The sequence below is a fragment of the Doryrhamphus excisus genome, chromosome 22 (assembly GCF_030265055.1).
Source record: "Doryrhamphus excisus isolate RoL2022-K1 chromosome 22, RoL_Dexc_1.0, whole genome shotgun sequence".
NCBI lineage: Eukaryota > Metazoa > Chordata > Actinopteri > Syngnathiformes > Syngnathidae > Doryrhamphus > Doryrhamphus excisus.
In genome coordinates this window covers 2,083,257-2,106,087 of record NC_080487.1, presented here as the reverse complement: position 1 = coordinate 2,106,087, position 22,831 = coordinate 2,083,257, and the positions used below count along the sequence as shown (strand labels likewise).

Here is a 22,831-nt window from a genome sequence, read left to right as displayed (position 1 = left end):
ATGTCATTATTGGAGTACAAACCGTACCATAACCTTTGCGTCACAACACTTCCGCATTTCAAAACATTTCAGCGCCCAACAAGGCTGGACCGGAAGTGAAAGAACCAATCAGAAGCCAATATGCTGTTATGATTTTCAACCAATCAGCTCTTAAGACTACGTTCAAACTTTAACCGCCATGATAGTTTGACTTCCTGGCTGATCGCTCTGTCTGTTGTAAATAAGAAAAAGAAAACACTTAGGTAAGTCACATCTTTAATAATTATCAGATTTTTTTGTCTGAATAGCTATCGTTTGCGTTGTTTTATGAGCTTCTTGTTAGCTAAATGAAAGTCGGAGGTATTAATACTGCAGTCGCTGACTAGCTGTTGTTGACGTCGTGGCACTTTCTTCGGTTAACAATACATTGATTCAGTAAACTACAAATACGGTTAATGAACATGGAAATAGGAATAGTTTGCTAAGTAATAACCATTCGTTTGGGAGTTATTGATATCTGAAGTTCGAATCTGTGTATATGTCTCTATCTACTACAGACACGGAAACATGGAGTCCAAATTCTCCCACTTTCGCCAACGGGACAGCAGCGTGTCCATGATGAGGGTGAAAATGGCCCGTAGAATGTCTCAGTCACAGAAGGAGAACAGAGGCAAGGTTGTAGATGCACGAAGGCAGCTGGACAAGCTCCAGGAGCTGGAAGTGTCCTGTCTGGATTCCTCCATAGCTGTGACCAACACGTCGACCATAAAGGCCATAACAAACCATGCTAAAAGTAAGTTCACACATCTCCATGAGGGAATTCTCCTAATGGTGGTTAAATTCTTTCCTTTGAATCCACAGACAAAGCTGGAGAAGAGAGGCTGAAACTGCTTGCACGCTGGAAAGAGAGAAAAGCCCTGCAGAAAGAGAAGGAAAAGCAAGAGAAGGAGCGAAAAGGAGTGTTTAAGACTGGCCTGTATCATCATAAAGACTTGTCTCTTTTTGCTTTACCTCCTCTACCTGCATGCAAAGCAAAGGAGGTAAGCAAAAAAGCCACACATTAAATTGCACTTACCAAATGGCTTCCTGTTTAAGATAAGATTAAGATATGCCTTTATTCGTCCCTCAGTGGGGAAATTTGCATTGCACAGCAGCAAGAGTACAGAATCAGTTAAGCAGTACAAAAATACACAATATAGAAAAATAAACAATATAAACAACCCAAGTATTAACAAAATCAACAGTTTTTCCCAGAGTTATATACAATACAGTATGTAGATAATATGAAACGAGATGAAATATATGACCAGTCTATACGTTGAGATCTTGCTAGTGAGTTAATATGAGGCATTATGGAAATACTTCACATAGAACTTAGTATATTGCATTTAGAGCCCTTAATATTGCACATAAAAGGTTTGTGCCATTAAACCACTTACTATTAAAAAAAATATTAAAAACGTCTCATTATGATACAGACCATAATAATTAAAAAAAAAGGCCTTACTATCTTTGTGATGGCAATTTTGCTACATGCTTCTTGTCCATATTGTGCATGTGTTCCTAATACAGGGATATTTCTATGTGTGTTTATGTATTGTTTATTTTGATTGTAGACAAACAACGCTTCATCACAGAGCACCAGGGTCACTCGCTCTATGAAACAACAACAGCAGCAATTGCAGAAGGTGCCATATTATCTAATATCTTCTTTGAAATCATTTCCATGAACTGTGCCTTTTTTACTTCTTCCACCCTTCCAGCCTCTGAAGACACACAATCCAAATACAATGGCAAAGAAAGGTACATTGAATGCATCTTTTAAACATTAAAATTTCTCGTGAATGAGGCTTTTTTTTTTTCTCTGCTACAGAGAGACCAACCAGGGCAGCTCCTGTCAAAGCGGCTCCGACTAAAGCGAAGACGGACATCTGTGCAGGTGACTACCAGAAAGAAGAATCCCCGTGTAATAAAACCGTGTTGCGTTATCGGCTATCATGTTTTCTCTTATCTTGTTTCCTTATTTGCATTGCAGTGGTGCCTACAGTCCGAGGGCAGTCCACACTGTCAGGCAACAGACCTGTTACAGTCGTCCCTGTTGGGAAAAACGAGCCCAGTGCAGGTATGCTAAATTTAATTTAATTCTTTTAACCCCCCCCTTTAAAAAAAAAAAAAAAAAACTTAAATTGATTTTGAGTGCTTGAATGTAACCATTGTAAACACCAAATGTTTTTTTTCTACTCACCAAAAGACCAAAGAATCACAAGGAGCAGAGCCATTATCAACTCTTTGGCGCCCTCCTCTGGAAAGGGAAGGAACTGCAAAGGTATTGTCACATTTGAATTCCTCACCCCCATCAAATCATCCATATAACTATATATAATCCATATAACTATAATAATGTCTTTCTAGCTGATAGCAAGCTTAGCATCCATTCTGCTACATCCCAGGTAAACATCTGAATGACGCTCACACACAGCATGTTTTAAAATTAACCTTTTTTATTTTAATTGTGAATTATGTCTATGCTCAAGTCAAAGGATCTTCATTATCTGGAGCCAGAAGAGTCTCAACCCCTCAAGTCGACTACCTGTCCTGAGGAGAAGAATATGGTGGTGGACAAAGAACCAGCTGAGGAGCCCTCCTCTTTGTCCTCCTTCGCTCCGAAGGACTTTGTCTTCCAGGCTCCTGCTGGCTTGTCAGCCTTCAAATTAGAGCCTCTCACTCCTCGCTCGGCCGATGCCTTTCTCACCCCGAGGTCTGTAGGCCCTCAGTCACAGTTTTTGGAAAAAATCTTTTACTTGAGCTGATGTCTTCTACCATTTTGCTTCTCCAGCTCCAGCTTCAATCACCCACCCGCCCTCGGAATCAGTGATGCACCTCAAGCTGAGCCGAGCGGATGCTCGCCACCCAAATCCCCTTGCCGCTCTCCTCCTCGTCCCAGGGTGGCTTCTCCAGCCCCAAGTAGCCCCCTGGAATCCAAGCATGATGTGCTGTACTTCAGGTAACCAAGACACCAGAATGAAAAGCTAGGATTGGTGTGGAAAAGTATTTTTTGGGTGAGACAAACATGCAAAACAATCAGGAATACTTTCCCACACCACTGTATTCCGAATGAATCCGTCAAATTGGAAGTGTTTCCTGTATGCGTGCAGGTCGGAGATTTCCGGTGAGACCAACAGATTGACATCTCTTTGTGCTCTGTGGGAGCCCAAAGTAGAAGATGAGTCCATCCCTGAAGAAAGTGGGTAACATCTTTTAAAATGTATATCAGTCACTTTGTGACAATGACACACTTCCATGCGTGTTCAGTGAGAGACCGCATGCGTACAGCCGTCGGCCAGGCTAGGCTGCTCATGAAGGAGCGCTTCAACCAGTTCAGCGGCCTGGTGGATGACTGCGAGCTACGCCGAGGGGAGAAGATCACCACCTGCAGCGACCTGCAGGGTTTCTGGGATATGGTTTACTTCCAGGTAAAACAGGAAAACTGCATTTTTTTTTAATGGCAACAGATAATATGTTGCATTGTTGTCTCTCAGGTAGAAGATGTAAACAGGAAGTTTGATGCACTGTGTGAATTGGAGGCCAGAGGGTGGGTGGAGGAGCACAAGCCGCCTCCGCCACGCCAGAGGAAAGCAGTCAAGGTGACATATTGTGTCTTTATTTCTATAATTTTTTTTCGGAGTGATATGTTTATCTATTCTTTCACCAGAAACCAGTAGCAGCACCCGCCAAGCCCGCAGGAACCAAAGCCATGGCAACGTCTCGCCTGGCTGCAGTCAAAGCGGCCATGAGAGCTAAAAAGCAGGCACACGAAGCGGCAAAGGCTTCCGGTGACGCTCAGGAAGACACGGCCCCTCCCGAGGGGGCACAAAGCCAGGCCGCAGCGCAACAAACTGACACGGTGGTCTTTGATGGAGGCTTCTTCAGTGTGGAGAGCCCAGCCAAGGCATCCAGTGAGTGAACCTTCATAACGACAGTTTTTCCATATTGGGATGTCATTTATACGATTACTCTGCTTTGCAGGCTGTCTGAGAAGATCCAGCCGCCTGAGTGCCGCCGCGCCCCCACAGGCCTCTCCCTGCACCAGCATCCTTACCCCCAGAAGACTCACTCGACGCTCCATTGCTTTGGCACAAACTCCTGGAGGTACTCCGGTTCACGCCAAGGAAAGCTCCAGATGTACTCCAAGGCCGCAGCACGACACCCCTCAGTCTTGTCCAAGAGGACCGGCTTCTGTCGAGAAGTCTCTTTCTTTCTCCCCTTCGGGGCACCCCCAGTTGAAGACTGAAATTGTCTCAATGCAAGAATCGGCCATGTGTGCACTTCCTGCTATTTCCATCCAGAAAGATGAAGACGAAGCAGCCGAACACGTTAATACAGCCTTGAGCTTCATGCTGACGCCCGGCAGCACCCCTTTCCAGCAGCACCCGCCCTCCCCCACTGTGAGCGGGTCTCCTCCCGCTGTGCAAAGTTCAAAGGCGACTCCGAGGTCCATGTGCACCACGCCTGATATTGTGGTAAATGTCAACACCTGGCAACATCTTGTATGAGCCACCATTCATCTAACCCTTCACAGCCAAACGTCAATGCACGTCTTTGCTTTTTTTTTTTTTTTAAAGGAAATTGCAGGCTTGGACTTTGAGCGCTACATCCAGCCTTCACAGAGATGCAGCCTGTCACCAGAGCGCCCGGTTTCCATGGAGACTCTGTCGCCAATGACAGTTGATGTGAAGATGGAGAGTCCCGCAGGTCCATCTGAACACTTGACTCAGCAGGAAGAAGGTATGATTATGCCGTAGGTGCAACACATACAATATATATATATTTTTTGTCATCTTAGAGCGTAACAGGTTCTTTTATTCTCCTGGAAATGCACGTTATGTTGGGCTAGGTGATGCACTTGGGTCACTACTGCTTTCTAAAAAGTCTCTTTCTTCACACTGATACTCACCACAGCACCGCCCACGCAGTCTTCACCTTTAAGCCCACAGATGACACAGGTTCTAGTTTTTCTTTTCTGTTCTAACTTTTAAACTGACATCTTTCTCATTGCTAAATATTAACAATGCATTTATTTCTATGCTTAATATATATATTTATATATACAGGCCCAGGCAGCAGCGTCGTCCCTGCTTCTCTTCACCCCGAACCCCAAGGACCGCATACGCCCGTCTGTCTGTCCGAGTGACCTCATGTACTTCACTCCTCCTCTTTAATTTTTAATCACTGCTTATTATTTTTAAAGGGATACATATTTGATGTAGGCATTTTTTTTTTTTTACAAAAAAATGTACAGTTTGGCTAGCTGTATTTTGTAATTAAAGATTTCAGTAGGATTAAAGACCTTGTCTGGTCATTATAAGCCTGGGACAAAAATACATTTTTTTTTTATCTGATGAGCAAAAAGATCTGGAACATACGAGGACGCACCTATACTCAAGCAGGGATGGAAAATTAGAATGAGCATTAATATAGACCCACATCACTCTGACTGGAGAAGGTCTATCGCAGGGAAGAAAAACTGGTTGAAAAAGTGATGGATCTTCCGACTCCAAGCTTCCTGTTGACAGTATTTGAGCAGTAATTGTTGCCATTTACGCGGAGCTGCTGGAGGAAATGGAAAAATGGTATTCTAAATACAAGCACATTCTTGCATCAAAGTTTATGCTAAATAATGAATGAATAAATGTTTATCTAAGTCGGCAAACCTGAAGAGGCAAGCAACAGACTCATCTTGGGGTAAGGCTCTGCCATCTGTTGAGCACAAAAACTCCTTTTTAATGAATTAGTTTCAGAAACTATAATAGAATTGGGAGAAACAAGATCTAGCTTGAGGGCAGAGTTGCTAAATTATAATTCTGTAATAATTCTTTGCTGTTTAATTAACCAAAAAAAAACACTCCACCAACCTCTTGACACTTAATTTCAGCACAACCAAGAAGTACCTCGAAGAACTCCAGGAATGTAATCTGCCGTAAGGAAAACCGAAGGCAAGTGTGGGCATAATAGATGAATAATAGATAATAATAATAATAATAATAGATGAATGTGTGCATACTAATAGAAAGGCACGTACCTCTAGCTCCATGCATGCAGACATATTGCTGGGATCAAGGCTCTCTTCACAGATGATTTGCATGATGTTTCTTACAGTCAGATTACTGTCATAAATATTGAGGTCCTGGTGGAGAGGACAAAGTAGACCAACAGAGAAATTGAAAGGCATTTTCTTTTCTTATATGCTCATACTTTGTCCCTTCATTGTTAAAATATTATATTAACCAAAATATAAGATGACCCCTATTTTTTTTTAACACCTGTTTTTGGAAAAATATTGTCGTTTGGGTCCAAATGTTCACAATAAGACTACTCATATTTTATAAGACGACTCATATTTTTCTTTGGAACAAATTCCATCTTATATTGGCGTCAATACTTTCCTGTCAAACTCTGTACAATATAACTCTATAATATTTGTACAATATTAATGTAACAAACTAGTCCGTGTGCCCTGTACTGTCATTCCACGACATTGCGTGCCCAAACAAAACACCCTTGGCGACTTAGTGTCTGTGCTAAATAACCTGCCATGGGGCCAAAGAACTTGAAGGAAGAAGGAATTTGATACGGAAGCTGAGAAACGGACCTCATCGTCATCTTCTCATCTTTGCCAAGAAGATTCTCCAATAAAGGTAAAAACTGCATTTCATTTTAAAATGTAAAAGTACAATATTCTCTATGAAGTACTTTCTGTTCATATTTGTAGATGTCTGGAACAAATGTCCTATGGGAAAATGGCTTGGTTTTTTTTTTTTGTCAGACCAAAAGGTACCACTGTATTTGCTTGCTAAGGCGGACTCAGACGTTTTCCTGATTGACATTCTTACCTGAAACAACAGCAGCATTTGGCGGTTTGTCATGGTGCAGTCGTCTCTGGGGGGTGCACTGGCTCTGCAGTAGGCCTGATAGACCTCCAGGCTTCTGGTCAGGTAGTCCGCAGCTACAACCGCATGCCCGGGTGGGCTAAACAGGAAGCCTGGGCCAATCGTTAAACATAATGAGTATAATATCATAAAGATTGGAGGCTTTGGCAAACATTGACACAATATTCCATTGATGTTGGGTTTCTACCAATCCAGTGGGTATTTATTGACTGGGGTGGTGGTGCCCCAGTTTAGGGTGAGAAGCACTGTCATCTGGGAGAAACTGAGTAGAACCGATGCCAATGCTTTCGTATCTGGTAAGGATACCTCCCGGACGCCTCCCTGGAGAGGTGTTCAGGGTGTGTCTGAACGCTAGAACGCTCTGGGAAGACCCTGGACACGTTGGAGGGACTATGTCTCTCAACTGGCCTGGGAATGCCTCTGGCTTTCTGTCAGCTTCCCCTGCTTAGGCTGACCTTGGATAAGCGGTAGAAGACGTAGGATTAAATTCTACTTACCTTTGACGTTCATTGCATTTGGAAAAATGTCATCTGTCAGGAATTTGGAGAAGCAGGAAGCCAAAATGCAATTGGATGGCCTGTATGTAACAAGGTGGAATAATGATAAATATGAATTTGATATGGTATATTAGCACGGGGGGTGGTGGTGCTGTAGCGGCTAGCTCTGTAAGGACGTAAAACAATTCTTACTCAATATCCTCCTGGTAGATGTGGTAAGCAATGACCACCAGGCAGCTGAGGAAACGACAAAGCATGATGGGAGTTAAGGGGGAGTGAACCTCTGCTGGGTCCGGATTATCTAAAAAAGGAAAAAAATTGAATATTTGATGTGGATCACAATTCCATAATTGCTAATTTGCAATGCTTTTGAAATTACAAAACTATTTGAGACAGCTAGCGTACAGGAAATTATTTAGTCTCCCACCTCTGATACAAAGATCCACCTCCGTCAAGGTGATGCCGTGATGGTGGATGCGACAGTCTTTGAGCAGGCGCCACATCTGCATGCGGGACAGCAGGAAGGCGCTACCCGGAATCTGCCGATGGCCCAGTCGGCTGTAGAAACGATAGACCGCTCTAAGATTCGTCTTGTGCCTCAGCAGCACGAACCTCACCTGTTGGGTAAAAAGGACATGAGCTTATTTACTACTTATTAGATGGACAAAATATTAGAAACAGTGGAATGCGGGTGCTTAACCTGTTTGTGCTCATTGTCTCGTTTTCTTTGTGGGAATTTCTCCAAAACACAATCGATGTTGACGGTCATGTCTGGTCCAAGACTAGACTCATCTAAACCTGGAAATGCACATTGGATTTTATGAAAGCGTAGAACGTCATGTATAGATGGGATAGTGATGTACTTTGTCGAACAGGCGCTTTATTTGCCGTCACATCAGGAGCCACCATCTTGTCATTCAGGAACTGTCCTTCAAACACGCAGCCATCTTTGAGGGTAACTTTTCCCTAAATATAAAAGCATGACTTACACAACTTAAGTCACGTTGTCTATAAAATGCATATTCATACCTTCCCGTGTTTCTTATTGTTGATCCATCCTCCCTCATAGGTGGCACCGCCGGCATAATAAAAGATCCCCTGTCCATTTCTCTGACCCAGAAAAAAATTCCCAGTGTACTGATTGCTGGGACGGAATTCCGATCCATCCGTGCGCTTCACCAGCCACACGTGTGTGCCTTGGCCATGCTGCCGGAGAGAATCAGAATCAGCTAACTGAACATATGCATGACAGCGGTCTAATACAAATCCCTACCTGGACTCCATCTAACCAGTGGCCAATGTAGAGTTGTCCCGCGTTCTCCCACCTCATGGTGCCTTCCCCGTGTCTCAAGTTATTCCTCCACTCTCCAAAATAAACGTTACCGGACGGGTAGCTGATGGGAGAGAGTCCACATACGACCAAATACGTACATCATGTACTGTGTACAGTGCGTTGCCATATACAGACTTCAAACTAGCAAACTAGCCAATCCAAGACGGGGGCAGCGTTCCCTTGTTTATCGTGATGGATAGGTTCCGCAACGGGAGGGCTTCTCCCTTAGCCAATCAAGACCGTTGTGGCGCTATATTTAGCCGACTGACAGGTAGATTGAAGACATTTTTACTCCAGCCGCTTAAGTCTTCACCGATCCCATAAGTATACGACACCCTCTACTGGTAATAATAGCGGTAACAATAACAGATACATACAACAGAGCACCAATAGATTGCTCTAATACACCACAAGAACGCAGAACATAAAGCATGTTCATACAAAAAAAACATAAAATGACACTTTTAAAAAATCTGCTAGGGGATACTGTAATAATACTGTATTACAACTAGGTGGATGAGTGGTTAGCGCCAGGCCACACAGCTAAAAGACCGGAGTTCGATTCCACCCACTCTGTGTGGAGTTTGCATGTGCATGCGTGGGTTTCCTCCCACATTCCAAAAACATGCTAGGTTAATTAGCGACTCCAAATTGTCCATAGGTATGAATGTGAGTGTGAATGGTTGTTTGTCTATATGTGCCCTGTGATTGGCTGGCCACCAGTCCAGGGTGTACCCTTGTGACCCTTGTGAGGATAAGCGGTAGAAAATGAATGAATACAACTAATTATGCCCAAAGTAATGCCCAATTTATATTACTACAAATGATAACATAAGTCTCCCCACCCCACATCTTTTTTCACTTCGGGACATGTAAGTTTGGTTGATTTGTTTTCCTTACTCGATAAAATCAACATTTTCTGTTTGCAGGACTTATTTAGTCAAATTATTATTTGATCTGAAACAATCAAGCGTGACAAAAATGCATTAAAAAATTATTAAATACTTTATCACTGCAATCTTACCGTCTTATGCCCCAGCCCTCTCTTTTGTTCATCACCCAGTCTCCTTTATACCAAGAGGTCTCCTCCTGGTTGTAATACACAGTACCCTGACAAGAAGAACAAACATCAATATGAGCTAAAGTTCCCTGGGATCCAGGACTTTCACGATAAAGGGCACCAAAATCTGATAAGATACAGTTGATGTTTGCTGATATATGTATATATCTATATGTAAATACATCCAACAATAGAGTGATGCAAATAAACCCAGACATGTGGAAAGCAAAAATTATGTTACCTTTCCATGCCTCTTGCTGTGATTCCATTGACCTTTGTACGTCGCTTTGCCTTTGCCACTTTTGTGGGTTCCATCCCCATGCCTGATACCGTTGCACACGTCACCTTTAAAAGAGCTGCCATCTGGCCAAATGTACATGCCTTGGCCCATGGGCATGTTGCGCACAAACTCTCCCTGTTGGACAAGAACATGTAATGCATCCTAATATTTTATAGATATTTATGCCCGTTTCAGCGTGAATTATAAATGAAAATCATAATTATCCTACCTCAAATGTCACCCCATCAACCCATGTGAAGACACCGGTTCCATGCATGAGTCCCATGGAGAACATACCCTTAAAAAAACAATGTTTTAGATGCAATGCCGGTAATATAGTTTTAATTCATGCAGTTAATGTACTCATTTCTGCAGCAAAGGAAAAAGCATATCATTCCGATTTAATGAAAGCCAATTTAAAGTAACAAGTAACGGGGGGGGCCCAAATGGATATTCGAACCCAGGTCTTCCGGATCACCTGACCGTGTCACCAACATGCTAACCACTCGTGCTAACTCATGCACGTGGATGTATTTCCAAAAAAATATGGAAAATCGTTAGCGTTTGGATGAAAACCGTTCCAATTTAAAATAGGACAGTATGCTATAGTACATTATATAACATTGTATATGGTTGTCTCCAAATGTTGCATAAGCAAGTTTACCTTGTAAACATGGCCTCCTTTAAACCTGGCAAAACCTCGCCCATGAAACTGGCCTTCTTCGTCTTCTCCTTCATATCTGTCAGATACGCCATATTCATTATTGTGAACAATACAGAGTTGTAATACGAAAGTTCATTTACCGTTGGAAAGTTAAGACAAAGTACGAAGGCAGGTCAAACAGGGGGCAATTGTGCTGCTGGTCGCCGCCAGGTTGCGCCTGTTTGAAATTCCCAGACCATCTCTGTAAAGGTCTACTTTGGTATTGCATATCCGAGTAGTTAAAAGCAATGATATGTCTCTAATATTATCTTTAACTTTACATTTTAATAACAAAAAAACTCAATTCAAAGAAAAGGGCAGAGCGTCTGCCAGTAGGACCCAAATTTCGAGCCCGGAAGTGATTAGATGTTGTTGTCGTCTCCTTGGCAACGAGAGTAGCAACTCAGTTCATTACCAACGTTTACCTGCACATTTCTGACGTCAGAAATCGTCACTATAGCTAGGGTCACCCACATATACAAATAATAACGTAAATTAGTGGATTCGTTGATGCAAGGGTCGTGTGATGTTGTGTGTTTTCGTAAACTTTCCAGTTAGCTAACTGGAACTTTCGCTAACGCTAAAATTCCAGCGTTGGCAGGCATAAATGTGTTAAACTTCTGTTTGAAAATCTAATTGGTGTCGATCCGAATTCATATTCTGTAAGTATGTTTAGTCCAATCATTTCATTAATTCATAACATGTCCAACGAGTAATTATTTTGTTAGCATACAACATATTAGCACTGTATAGCAACATTTTTGTTTCCTGAGTTGATCAAAACCTTTCTATGGGCGACTAAACCCATTCAAAAAGTCATAAAAATAAAATACACATGTGTATATTTTTTTACAAATTTGGCATAAAAACATTTAATATACAGTTTTAACATAAAAAGTGTAAAAGGAGCAATTTTACCTGTAAAAAAATAGTCACAAATAGAATATGAACTAAATATATACAGGATGTATCCTCATCTTTGGATTAAAGAAAGTAGTTCATGATGCTATCTGTCTTGTGAGATGATATCCAAGTTGAGTAGGTGTCTCATAGTGGGTCTGCCATGAGGACAGTTCCACGGCTGCTCAATCTCACCCATGTGAACCACCAGTTTCTTCATCTCACTGGTGCTCAGGGCTGTACCGATCATCACCTGGGGAAAACAAACACGGTACAAATGTTATCGACAATTTCTAAAATGTCCTCAAATGTCACTGGTGTGAATTTACAGATTTCCGACAAGCTCTGGAGGCGAACATCTGCCTGACACGCGATGGTCGACACATGACCCCTGGGCTGTCACTCAACATGAAGATCAACTCCTCGATGTCTGCTGGCCCGAACGTCCAATTCTTACTTGTGGGCAGCGAAACCAGCTTGACCCTTTCCATCACCGGACCTGCATTGACAGTAAGGGGGTTCAATAAAAAAGTTCAATATGTGTACAAATCTAAACGATGATGAAATAATCATACCATCTTCATCAATAAGAAATTCAAAGCCATTCTTTCTGAAAATATCGATGTTCTCCATCAGTACGCTCTCACTCACTGCGGTGAGATGAAGTTTCTGAGGGCTGCAAATATAAGAGAAACATAAGAAAACAAGTTAATATGAGCTAGCTTACAATGCTGTCATTGGATACACCTATTTTGATATGAAGAAAAAAACCTCTACAGTGTTGCATGGTTTGATTTCCATGATCCATGATATTCATGCATTAACACGTACACTGATGATAACATTATAACAATATTTGCATTATCTGGACGTATTTTGATGATTTAAAACACTACCGAAACTTCTTTTCTCTGCGCTAAGAAATATGATATCCAGTTTTTAATTGCAATCTACCCGTACTTATTTGATGCGATTGTGTTGGATTCATGGACATAATATACGGACGTAATATAGAAAATGCATCTGGATTTTGCTTCTTACGCGATGAGTTTTTGTCCTTGGAGCACGGTGTGTTGCTGCAGCAGCTCAAAGTTGTATTTCTCATCAGTGGCGTGCTGGTCGATCATGAAGATGTCAGAGTTGAGCTTGGTGATGATGAAGCCCAAATTAAACTGTCCAATTATCTCCATGTCTTTGAACGTATCTTTGCTACGGGGGGCGAGTGAAATAGAAACGAAAAAAACAATTGAGTGAAAATATTCAATTTCAGCATTGAAGTACGATACGTGATTCTACCTGATCTCCTTCTTTAGCTCCTCCTCGGCACTTTGGTTTTCTCCCGGGTTGATTTTGGCTCTGAAGCGTCGGTATTGAAGCTCCTCGCAGTCTTTTTGCTTCTGTTTTTGGTCCCGTAACCTCCTAATCTTACCTGCTAGTTCTTCCAAGGAAAAGTAGTGAGACACCACCCTCTTTTGTACGCAGACGGGCGCGTCCATTACAAAGGACGACGTAGACGTGTGTGGAATCTGTTTCCTGGCTCTCTTAGGATCTGGACTCACGTATAAGCGCTTACTGTAAGTGTTAGGATCAGCTTGCAATTCCATCACCTGGAGAACTTTATGGCTTTTTCTTGACTCTGTAGAGGCTTCACTTTTGACGCTGGGTGTTTCCATATCATTCTTCTGACTATCTAACAAAGGACTGATGTCACAACTGGATCGATCCATGTCTTTAGAGTCCGTATCACTGCAAGAAGCAACATTGCCATACCTGAACCCATCGAGCACCGACCTCCCCACTGAGGAAGTGGGTGTGTTTAACTTTTGGGTGGATTCTGAAGGAATTTTTACGCTTGGATTGCTAAAATGAGATTTCACAGTGTCCTTGAAAAAAGTCTGAATGGTTTTCTGTGTTGGGCCACTGTTGCTGAATTTGATGGAAACATTGGAGCTGTTGTGACTTGAGAACGCAGCCTTCAGACCGGCCAGATTTAGGGATGGTTTTGTGTTTTGTGTCACTCGTCCCTTGTTATCTTCGGGTTCTGGCACGTTTTCTTCAGATGGAGATGCATGCATTTTGGATGCGGTCACTGCAAAACAAGATGGGGTTTCAAACCATATACAATATCTTCCAAAAGTCAGTACAGTAGATCCCGCTCGTCACACCGTTGGTGAATCAGACCATCCATCCATCCATCCATTTTCTATGCCGCTTATCCTCAAATTTATCCTAAATTACCTGAGTTTTTACCACCGAAATCTCGCTGCTAGCTTGACTGATGTTGACGTTCTCCTCCAATTCTGGATCAACATTTGTAATAAAAGTGCCTGTTGCAAATATTAGATTAGAGTGGTTAGCACACAGGCCTCACAGTGAGGAGAGCCAAGTTCAATTCCACTCTCGGCCATCTCTGCGTGGAGTTTGCATGTTCTCCCCGTGCATGCGTGGGTTTTCTCCGGGTACTCCAGTTTCCTCCCACACTCCAAAAACATGCTAGGTTAATTATGTGAGTGTGTATGGTTGTTTGTCTATATGTGCCCAGTGATTGGCTGGCCACCAGTCCAGGGTGTACCCAGCCTCTCACCCAAAGGACGTTCAAGGACCGTTCAAGATTAAACATCCACAAATTTGTGGTGCGGTGAATGCTTCATTGCACACGTGCGGGGATCCACTGTTCTCACTTTTGTAAGACTGTATAAACAAATCAAATAACGTCATCTTACTGTTGCTGGGTATGAGACTGCAGTTCAGACTGAGCTTATTGACACCGGCCTCAAACATGCCGTTGAGAGAAGACTTGAGAATAGCCAACAAGAGTTTCTCCTCCTGGAGGAAGATCTGCCGTTTGTCTGGCGTCACGTTGACATCCACACACTCTGAAATGAGAACGCTACACTTCAACTCGATGCGTCCTAAATCACTTTATGGGCTTAATGGTGGTCTTCTTACCTGACGCAACCTCTATGTTGAGGGCAACAAACGGATACTGATGCCTGTTGTACATGTGGTAAACCTCATTGACGACTTTAGTCACCTGCGTGGCGAGAAGTCCGAGAGTAAGAAAAGTCCCTCTTGTGACTTTCTTAACTAATCCAGTACACACCTTATGTGGATCACAGGGTCGCTTGTTAATGAAAAAGAATTGTCTGTCCGTGGCACTTCTTCCAACGCCATGGTCTGCCTGTGACACCAACCCTGTAATGCTATTCTGCTATGTGAGACTAATTCATCTGAATGCAAAGCAACAGTTCGACTTACCTAAAGATCCTTTTAGTGGGGTCTGCCTCCTTGAGTCCATATTCTTCCATGATATTCTCACTTGGGGAGACTTGGTGAAAAGTTAAAAGGTTCTGTAGCTGCAGAAAACATAAACAGCATGGTCTGATATCTCCTAGAAATAAACACAAAGTGCTGAAAAAAATGACAGTTTCCAACCTGTTTGGGCCCAAATATTGCTCCTATGTTGTCTCTCATATTTTGACTTCCACTTGTGCTAACGACTGTGTTGCGCTTCCCTTGTCCACTCTGGTTGGAGCAGGTAATGCGCACTCCTGTGGAGATGATGCAGTAAGACTGCAACACATGCACCATTTTGGTAAACTCCTGAAAGAACATGACAAAGGAACTATTATTACTAGGGATGTCCGATATTGGCTTTTTTGACGAAAACCGATACGCCGATATTGTCCAACTCTCATTTTCCGATACCGATATGTGTTGTATAGAGCATTTTTAATAGATGCATTCATGACCTAGAAAAAAAATCCCATACTTATATCTTATTTTTATGCTGATATTGAACATCTCAACTTATTACAGTTAGTCTATTTTCCATTTGGAATAAATGACATGTTGCAGTATCAAATACTTACATTCACAGCCAACATGGTAGGAAAAATATACTTCTATTCGGTTTACACTGAAGGAAGACCCAATATAAAAAATGTCCGCTTGTCTATAGCATAATGACACTTTTAACAATGTGTTTAGCATTGCTATTGTTTGCAAAGGTTCAGAGCTAGTACAACACCACATACCATTAGCTTCACTCTGTATCTGGTGGATTGGCAGTTGAGTGTACTCTGTATACACAAACATTAGAAACAAATTTCAATAACTGGCCTTCTTAATGTTGCGCTGGAACTCCTTGTGTCGCACAGGTAGCGTTACGAAGAGCTGCTGCAGGCTGACTGTGGTGCCTCGCTGCCGGGGATGAGGTAGTCGTTGAACCAAGTGACCTCTGTGGTCAAAAACGAGCTTGGTCCCCACAGGACTGGACTCATGGCACGTCACCACACTTAGGTCACTAGTAGGTGGGGGTGACAACGGGAAATGAACATGCCATGTTTTGGTATTCCAGTCTAAATGAATGGGATGTTCTGATACGTCACCTCAGAGCACATAATGAGCTGAGGGCTTCACCTCTGAAGCCAAATGTGTCCACGTGGATGAGATCAGAGAAGTCTCTCAACTTGGAAGTGTGATGTTTTAATGCTGTGGGACAAGCGTTCACAAATAAGGTTCCTTCAATCAGCTGAACAGATGAACCCGATGCTTACTTAATCCTTCAAAATTGGCCTCCTCAACGCCTTTTCCGTTATCAGACACTTCCACTAGTTCTATTCCGTGTTCCTTCAGCTTGACATCTGCAACATCCAGGGAAGTGACAGTAAGCGATGACAACATACTGTACATGACTGTGCTGAAGGGAAAGTTATGAGTTGCTTGTCTTACCAACGTTGGTAGCTCCAGCATCAATGCTATTTTCCACCAGTTCTTTCACTGCAGTGGCCAAGGTCAGCACCACCTGACCTGAGCAGATTTGATGCACCGAGTCTTTGTCAATGGCTCTGATGGCTCCAGCAGGTTCAGAACTATTCAAAAATACAAACAGTAGCTGAATGGCAATGTTTTGTTATGATTTAACTCAAGTTAGGAGTTGGCAGATGGATACAAACACTGGGAGTATCAATACTAAGGTGATATCAGTATTGGATCAACACTAGCGCAATAAGATTGATATTTTTCACTTCTCCTCTATGCTTATTAAAAAAAAAACTATGTAAGTTCGCATGTTCTCCCTGTGTGTGGGTTTTCTACTGGTACTCCGGTTTCATCTCCCACTGTTAATCGACTCCATAGATATGAATGTGAGCATTCACAAAAACAACTAAAACTTGCCATATGTCAGTCATCGTCTTCCTGGAACAGGTGCTGAATTTAGCTGCAAAAATGTCCAGACGAGGGAACCGGAACAACTAGGTTTACCCTGCCTTATAATGGCGTTTGGCCTTTTAGTTGGCTTTCATTGACAAACATGTGAAGCAAAGCTAGCCGCCATGTTGTAAACAAAACACTGAGATCTCAACTGTACCGCGCACTGCCTGGCCCACACATAATATTTCAAAGCGTCACTATTGCGCAGTGGTGCGCATTTTCAACAACAGGATGATAATAAAGACAATTATTAAAACAATTCAAATAAAATGTGCATGTACACAGAAATAAAACATTCCACACGACACATCAAATAATGCAATTAGACTCCACCGATGAAAAAGCACATTTTCAGTTAATGTGGTTTTAAGGGTGCACGTACAAGTTCTCGGATTGTTTTAAAGGAATGAATACATTTGTAGTGGGGGTATTTATTTTCATTTAATCGTATGATATTATTAATATATATTACATTTAGAATATTATCTGTTTCTTTGTTTTATATTTTCAAATACACACTTTCTGGAGAGGAATACTATTTGCTAACAAATGTGTATTGTCTGACGGTTCCTTAAAAAAGTGAGGCAAGTCGGCAGATAATTTGGAGTGCTATTTGTGAGAGTTTCGTTTGTGATGGAATATTTAAGCAATTGCAATAATTGAAATAAGATTAACATATACAGTATTCAGAAATAAAGTACATATCCACACGAAAACTTTAATGATGCAATGTTTCGACCTCAAGTGGATTTAGAGTGCATGTGCAAGTGACCATATTCTGTCTAACGAATTCAAAAAAATTCTAGTGGTGGTATTGGTTTTACTTCGAATATATTGTATAGTAAATGCATATTTATTCTATACTGTGAATCTGCGTCGGTGGTTTATATTTTCCAGAACTTTCTGGCAACGTATCGTATTTGCTCACAGAAGTGGTATTGTCAGACGGTTCCTAAGAGGCTTGCGGCAAGATGGCCGACCGCTTGGAGTGCAACTCGTGAGAGTTTTGGATGTCACTTGTGATGGAGCTTTTTACCAAGTTTTAAAATACCCCTCGCTAAAATGTGCGTTAGGTTTTACTCGTGTTAATTTGGATTATACATAATTAGTCTCCCATAATTAGAATGTACAGTTTATCATCATCCACCAGGCTCTTGCGATCGGAAGAATGTTCGAGCAGCAGTAATAATAAGCTTCTTGTTTCCCGAAACCGTCTCCTTCAACCCATCAGGAATCATGACTATAGCCTGCCAAGTCTGGCAAGCAAAGACGACGATGAGGTGGAGTTTGACAGTAAGCAGATTTTTTTTTTCCAAATGTCTGTTTTATGTAACAAGTACACTGACTATCCGACATTAGGTGAGTGCTTCTGGCTTTAGTTGCTAGTTGCTAGCAAATGCCAGAGGCGTAGTTAAGACGTTCATGACCGATGTCCGCCCCCTCCACCATTTATTTACCTGCTTTTAGATTATTTATCAGTTCTACCATTGACATTAAGTTCACAATGGAAATGTGATGCAGACGCCACATTAATATTCATGTTATTTACAATAAAGATGCCTAGCATGCCATTTAGTAATTGCCTATTCAATAATAACATCATTTGAAATTCTTAATACTGGAACGGTGCTCATCTGTATCATCTTTATGAGAAATAGTACTGTTGGTGACACAGCCAATCGGTAGGTGGGGGTCTGGTGTGCACTGGCCCCTCAAGATAAGCATGACTGCTGTGCACGCCCCCCTTATTTATTAACTAGATGAGAATTTCTGCCTTAAAATTGAACAAGGTTGTCAATAGTGCTGCTCTAGATGTTTTGTTATGGGAACATGGACAAGGAAGAAAAAAGTATTGTTGAAATAATTGCAAAAGTCATTGAAGAAGGTAAGAGAGGGACATTTTTCATTAGAAGTTGATCTAGGTCAAATTATTTGTATAACATATACATAATGATAGCCTGTTTTTCCTTTTTTTTCTGTATCTCCAGCTTCTGACACGGACAACAACCATGAAGTGCTGATGGCGGGCAGACGCTACCCGTCTGTTCAAGAGTTTGCCTCTGCGATCCCCAACCATCTTCTCCTGGGTTCTCTGCTGGAGCACCTCTGCTTCGTTTATGAAAGCAACCCAGCACGCTCTCGATTGTTGTTTAAAGGTCAATACTACATTGTAGTATCCAGCCTTGTGTCGTGTTAAGTAACTGGAAAATTCCACAAAACTTTTGTTTTTATTTACCCCATGTTAGTAATCGGCCAGCGTTTAGCTGCGATGAATCTTCTCTCGCCATTGGCCATAAGCGACGAGTTCAGCACTGTCAGACTCCAACACAACCGGGCCTTCACTGAGCTGCTACATGCTGCGAGTTCTTCACTGTACCCACAGGTAATAGCATATTTAATTTAATTAGTAACTATATTTTATCACTCCACAGCCATGCATATCTAAATTTGTTTTTGCCAATTATTATGGTTCATTCTGCAGGAACAGCAATGTCTTAGCATCAACACATACAACCCTGCTGTAAGGTAAATATTACTTTATGGACCTGTTAGCTGTCTTGGAATTTGTATCCAGACTGTTTTTGCTGCCAACCCCAGGCTGAAGGAGGGACTGTTTCAAGCACAGACGTCACGCTACCTGAGCGAGTTTGAAGAAATCTGTAGAATCGGAAAAGGTTCTTATGGAAATGTTTATAAGGTACATATCACACGCTATTAAAACATATGACTGTTTTGGCTCGATTAAGGAAGGAATTTGAATTTCTATTTCCTGTCACTTAAAGGTGGTGAACAAACTGGATGGGCAGTGCTACGCCGTCAAGAAGATACTCATTAAAAAAGTCTCAAAGGATGATTGCATGAAGGTGAGCTGTCATAATGGCGGCCAAATATGAAAACATGAGCTCACAAAATATGAGCTCACATTGTAATTGTTATGGCCGCTGTCACTGTAGGTATTGAGGGAAGTGAAAGTGTTGTCAAGCTTGCAGCATGTCAACGTTGTCGGCTACCACACAGCGTGGATGGAGCATGTGCAGCCCGCGGCATGTAAGTACACTGCCGGCGTTCTTTTTAGTTGGCGATAATGGCGTCAGCAGTGATGACGTTCTTACATAAAGTTGTGCAATGTCTTCTGCAGATGCAGATATTCCCCTTCCTGAAGTGGCTTCACTTGACCTGCTAGGACAAAAGTATTCATGCCAAGCTTTATCTTCATCGTAGTACAGTGGCACCTGAGTATGTTGACGTCATTCAGCCAGCCCGACAGGCATCATCAGCAGTTGTCGACATCAACAAAACCCAAACTAGCCTTTGCGTGTACATTTACTTTCCTCAAATTGCTAGCAATCCAAAAAAGTAAATTGATAAATGTAACTAGACAGCAGTTATGTTTTTTTTTTTTGCTTAGAGATTATGGAGCAGTTTTTCGCAACATGAGCAGTTTTTCATAGAAATGACCCCTTTGGGTCTCAACGTCTACTTAAGTGATTCCTGAGTCGGTCGACAAAAACAAGTTGTCAACATAGACAGGATCCACTGTAATCCCAAAAAGATTGAACATTTATTTTGCACATTTCTTTGTGAGTAGACACTAAGTATGTCAAACTTCATTATCTTTTTTTTTTGCAGCTGTGATGACGTCCCAGACGGCAGCAGCTCAAGCTTCTCCGTAGTTTTCCAAAGTCTTAGCAAGCCACAGTCGGATGCCGCTTCGAGCGCGCCGCCGCCTCCAAGCGACGGCCCACCCGTCAAAGACTTAGCGCTGACACAGGAGAAAGGTCAGGGGGTGTGTCTGAACACGAGGCGACGCATCCCCGAGAACTATGTACCCTGCGTCTTCCTGGGACAGGGAGCTGCTGTTAAAACTTCCAAGTGTCCCGCCGTTGGTTGGGACACGTCGGGACTCTTGGAGGAGGAGTCCAGCAGGAGCAGCGTGGAGCTCAACAACAACTCTTGTGTTGAAAAGGAGTGTGAGCAGTGGGACGACCAACGCACAAGACCTTCTAAAGAGGTAGGTCCACTGACATTGTGTCCTTTTCAGGATGGGAATAATAGTTGTGCTTATGATTTTCCAGGTCCACTTCCACCTGATGCTCTACATCCAAATGCAGCTTTGTGAACGCTCGCTCAAGGATTGGATGACTGAGAGGAATTCCAAGCCCAAAGAGAATCAAGCCTTAAGATGTAGAGTATTCATTTAGCATCAAGTATACTTGAAACATAATATAAATCATTGTTGCAATCTTCTTTCCAGATCCGTATGGATGTGTGGATGCTCAGCACACATTTAATCTGCTGAGAAGGATACTTGAAGGAGTGGAGTACATTCACTCCCAGGGAATCATGCACAGAGACTTGAAGGTACCGTTCACCTTACAGTGCAAAAGAAAAGTGACGTACGTTAAGTTTAATATTGTTTTCTTTCTTTACAGCCAAGGAACATTTTCCTCCATGGCCATGAATGTCATGTTCGCATTGGTGACTTTGGATTGGCATGCAGTGGTTTAATACTAGATAGCCACGAAAGTGCCACCTCGCCCAATGGTGGTAATACTTCATTGCACGTAGTATTTAACACCAAAATAACAAATTGTTTTATGTATTGTCTTGTTTACGGTGTCCTTTTCAGAGTCTCTACACACTACAGGTGTTGGTACTTTTGTTTATGCTTCTCCAGAGCAACTGAAGAGTACTCACTATGACTCAAAGGTATTTATTCTGTTGTAGTGGGACTGTTGAATACAAATCATTGCGTTACATTTTGTTTTACTGTCTTTTCATTGTTAAATTCTGTCTTTTATCTCCCAGTCAGACATGTACAGCATTGGGGTGCTTTCTCTTGAGCTTTTCCAGCCCTTTGGAACAGAGATGGAACGAGTCCGGACTCTCGGGGACCTGAGAGAGGGAAAAATCCCAGACTCCTTCAGTGACCAGTGGCCAGTCTTGGCCAAGTACATCTTGGAGCTGACGAGCAAAGATCCCAGCGTACGCCCCACAGCCAGCCAGCTTCTACGGAGTGAACTCTTCTCCAATAAAGATGTGGTATGTAGGAAGGAATAAAGAGATATTGTTTTCATAACTGCCCTTGTAGGTTGGGCTCAAAATGGTATGGAAGACACACTAGTATACAGTACTTTCAGATGTATTTCAGACATTTGCTTGTCAGTCCCCTCAAGATGTGTGCCACCAAATTATGTGCCGATTAGGCTCAACACCTTAAAGTTACAGTAGAGTAAATTTGTGAGAAATATCAAGTCAGTCACAAATATGGGCTAAAACTACTCAAATTGCATATATTGAAAGTCCTCGAAGCCCTTTACCCCCCCACACCGCACCAGATAATTAGGTTGCAGATGTTAAAAGCAGTGAACCAATGAAATATTCATGCATTCACGGTAAAAATGTTTTTGTTTTTTTTTCAGATGATCTATGGTTTGCAGAAAAAGGTCGAAGAACAACAGGAAGAAATCTTACATCTGAAGAAACAAATATGTCTGCTCCAAAGTGCACAAAACTCAAGAGTTGGAAAAGACCTGACACTTTAAAAGTCCACTGCTTTAAAAGTCCACTGCATAGTGTGAATTTAGCATGTGTGTGTATGTGTGTGTGCGCGCGCATGTGTCTTACTTTGGGGCACTTGTATATAAAGGTGCACTATTTATCATTCATTTATCTTGAATTTCATATGAAGCTATTGTAAATATGTTTATGATGTAAAGCGAAGGTTTTTGCCAACAGCTGGGAAAGTAAATGTATAGTACACATTCTGATTTTGTGCATATGGCTTAATTCCTATTTTCAAATGTTATTAACGGCCTGTGGTCTGTTAATGTTTTCAGTTCCAGGAAATACACTTCATGCTTTTTTTTAAGTTTAAAATATGTGTTCACGTAGTGGAACCTATCACGTCGCAG

The 22,831-nt window shown here is 42.0% G+C and overlaps 4 protein-coding genes across 10 annotated transcripts; 2 read left to right on the top strand and 2 right to left on the bottom strand.

Moving 5' to 3' along the window:
* The first annotated feature begins 103 nt into the window (after nt 1-103).
* On the top strand, nt 104-5,432 carry dlgap5 (discs, large (Drosophila) homolog-associated protein 5). 2 transcript variants are annotated; one of them, XM_058062437.1, is made up of 19 exons: nt 104-242; nt 537-772; nt 841-1,019; nt 1,596-1,667; nt 1,743-1,782; nt 1,853-1,918; nt 2,015-2,101; nt 2,231-2,305; nt 2,392-2,429; nt 2,514-2,737; nt 2,816-2,983; nt 3,135-3,223; nt 3,292-3,452; nt 3,519-3,623; nt 3,692-3,935; nt 4,006-4,499; nt 4,602-4,764; nt 4,939-4,982; nt 5,091-5,432. In XM_058062437.1, the coding sequence occupies exons 2-19, from the start codon at nt 547-549 to the stop codon at nt 5,196-5,198; spliced, it is 2,583 nt and encodes an 860-aa protein (XP_057918420.1). In that variant the 5' UTR covers nt 104-242; nt 537-546; the 3' UTR covers nt 5,199-5,432. The 2 variants fall into 2 exon arrangements, with proteins under 2 accessions (XP_057918420.1, XP_057918421.1); XM_058062438.1 differs by lacking the exon at nt 4,939-4,982 and having other exon boundaries at nt 5,091-5,430.
* Nucleotides 2,455-11,162, bottom strand: rsph10b (radial spoke head 10 homolog B). 2 transcript variants are annotated; one of them, XM_058062446.1, is made up of 17 exons: nt 10,901-11,162; nt 10,761-10,836; nt 10,326-10,394; nt 10,058-10,231; nt 9,781-9,866; nt 8,697-8,817; nt 8,453-8,629; nt 8,287-8,389; nt 8,124-8,221; nt 7,851-8,040; nt 7,616-7,724; nt 7,424-7,503; nt 6,870-7,018; nt 6,059-6,163; nt 5,892-5,951; nt 5,691-5,736; nt 2,455-5,589 (listed from the first exon to the last, which is right to left on the bottom strand). In XM_058062446.1, exons 1-17 carry the CDS (start codon nt 11,026-11,028, stop codon nt 5,465-5,467), a joined length of 1,896 nt encoding a protein of 631 aa, XP_057918429.1. In that variant the 5' UTR covers nt 11,029-11,162; the 3' UTR covers nt 2,455-5,464. The 2 variants fall into 2 exon arrangements, with proteins under 2 accessions (XP_057918429.1, XP_057918430.1); XM_058062447.1 differs by having other exon boundaries at nt 2,456-5,586.
* A 96-nt stretch (nt 11,163-11,258) lies between these two features.
* Nucleotides 11,259-22,739, top strand: eif2ak1 (eukaryotic translation initiation factor 2-alpha kinase 1). Of its 5 annotated transcripts, XM_058062443.1 has the most exons (16): nt 11,259-11,461; nt 12,031-12,209; nt 18,905-19,072; nt 19,163-19,299; nt 19,399-19,442; nt 19,515-19,614; nt 19,700-19,780; nt 19,871-19,964; nt 20,056-20,107; nt 20,547-20,928; nt 20,993-21,101; nt 21,172-21,278; nt 21,350-21,464; nt 21,547-21,626; nt 21,726-21,959; nt 22,340-22,736. In XM_058062443.1, exons 3-16 carry the CDS (start codon nt 18,937-18,939, stop codon nt 22,460-22,462), a joined length of 1,794 nt encoding a protein of 597 aa, XP_057918426.1. In that variant the 5' UTR covers nt 11,259-11,461; nt 12,031-12,209; nt 18,905-18,936; the 3' UTR covers nt 22,463-22,736. The 5 variants fall into 5 exon arrangements, with proteins under 5 accessions (XP_057918426.1, XP_057918428.1, XP_057918423.1 ...); XM_058062445.1 differs by lacking the exon at nt 11,259-11,461 and having other exon boundaries at nt 12,032-12,209; nt 22,340-22,739; XM_058062440.1 differs by lacking the exons at nt 11,259-11,461; nt 12,031-12,209 and adding an exon at nt 17,469-18,209 and having other exon boundaries at nt 22,340-22,735.
* pms2 (PMS1 homolog 2, mismatch repair system component) lies at nt 11,650-17,238 on the bottom strand. The gene is made up of 15 exons (XM_058062439.1): nt 16,881-17,238; nt 16,434-16,573; nt 16,259-16,345; nt 16,091-16,193; nt 15,822-16,005; nt 15,135-15,302; nt 14,958-15,055; nt 14,803-14,902; nt 14,649-14,733; nt 14,423-14,575; nt 12,996-13,788; nt 12,741-12,908; nt 12,275-12,375; nt 12,029-12,198; nt 11,650-11,952 (listed from the first exon to the last, which is right to left on the bottom strand). Exons 1-15 carry the CDS (start codon nt 16,892-16,894, stop codon nt 11,806-11,808), a joined length of 2,511 nt encoding a protein of 836 aa, XP_057918422.1. The 5' UTR covers nt 16,895-17,238; the 3' UTR covers nt 11,650-11,805.
* Nucleotides 22,740-22,831: the final 92 nt, after the last annotated feature.

Coding starts and splice junctions, on each gene's coding strand:
- dlgap5 (XM_058062437.1), top strand. CDS start 547: ATGGAGTCCAAATTCTCCCACTTTCGCCAACGGGACAGCAGCGTGTCC. Junction 2,306..2,391: donor AAAGGGAAGGAACTGCAAAG/GTATTGTCACAT, acceptor ATGTCTTTCTAG/CTGATAGCAAGCTTAGCATC. Junction 4,983..5,090: donor TAAGCCCACAGATGACACAG/GTTCTAGTTTTT, acceptor TTATATATACAG/GCCCAGGCAGCAGCGTCGTC.
- pms2 (XM_058062439.1), bottom strand. Junction 12,909..12,995: donor GAGCTAAAGAAGGAGATCAG/GTAGAATCACGT, acceptor CGCCCCCCGTAG/CAAAGATACGTTCAAAGACA. Junction 11,953..12,028: donor CCAGAGCTTGTCGGAAATCT/GTAAATTCACAC, acceptor TGTTTTCCCCAG/GTGATGATCGGTACAGCCCT.
- rsph10b (XM_058062446.1), bottom strand. CDS start 11,028: ATGCAATACCAAAGTAGACCTTTACAGAGATGGTCTGGGAATTTCAAA. Junction 10,837..10,900: donor TTTGTCTTAACTTTCCAACG/GTAAATGAACTT, acceptor CGTATCTGACAG/ATATGAAGGAGAAGACGAAG. Junction 8,630..8,696: donor ACTGGTTAGATGGAGTCCAG/GTAGGGATTTGT, acceptor TCTCTCCGGCAG/CATGGCCAAGGCACACACGT.
- eif2ak1 (XM_058062440.1), top strand. CDS start 18,041: ATGTACAGTTTATCATCATCCACCAGGCTCTTGCGATCGGAAGAATGT. Junction 19,300..19,398: donor GTTCTTCACTGTACCCACAG/GTAATAGCATAT, acceptor TTCATTCTGCAG/GAACAGCAATGTCTTAGCAT. Junction 19,615..19,699: donor CTTATGGAAATGTTTATAAG/GTACATATCACA, acceptor TGTCACTTAAAG/GTGGTGAACAAACTGGATGG.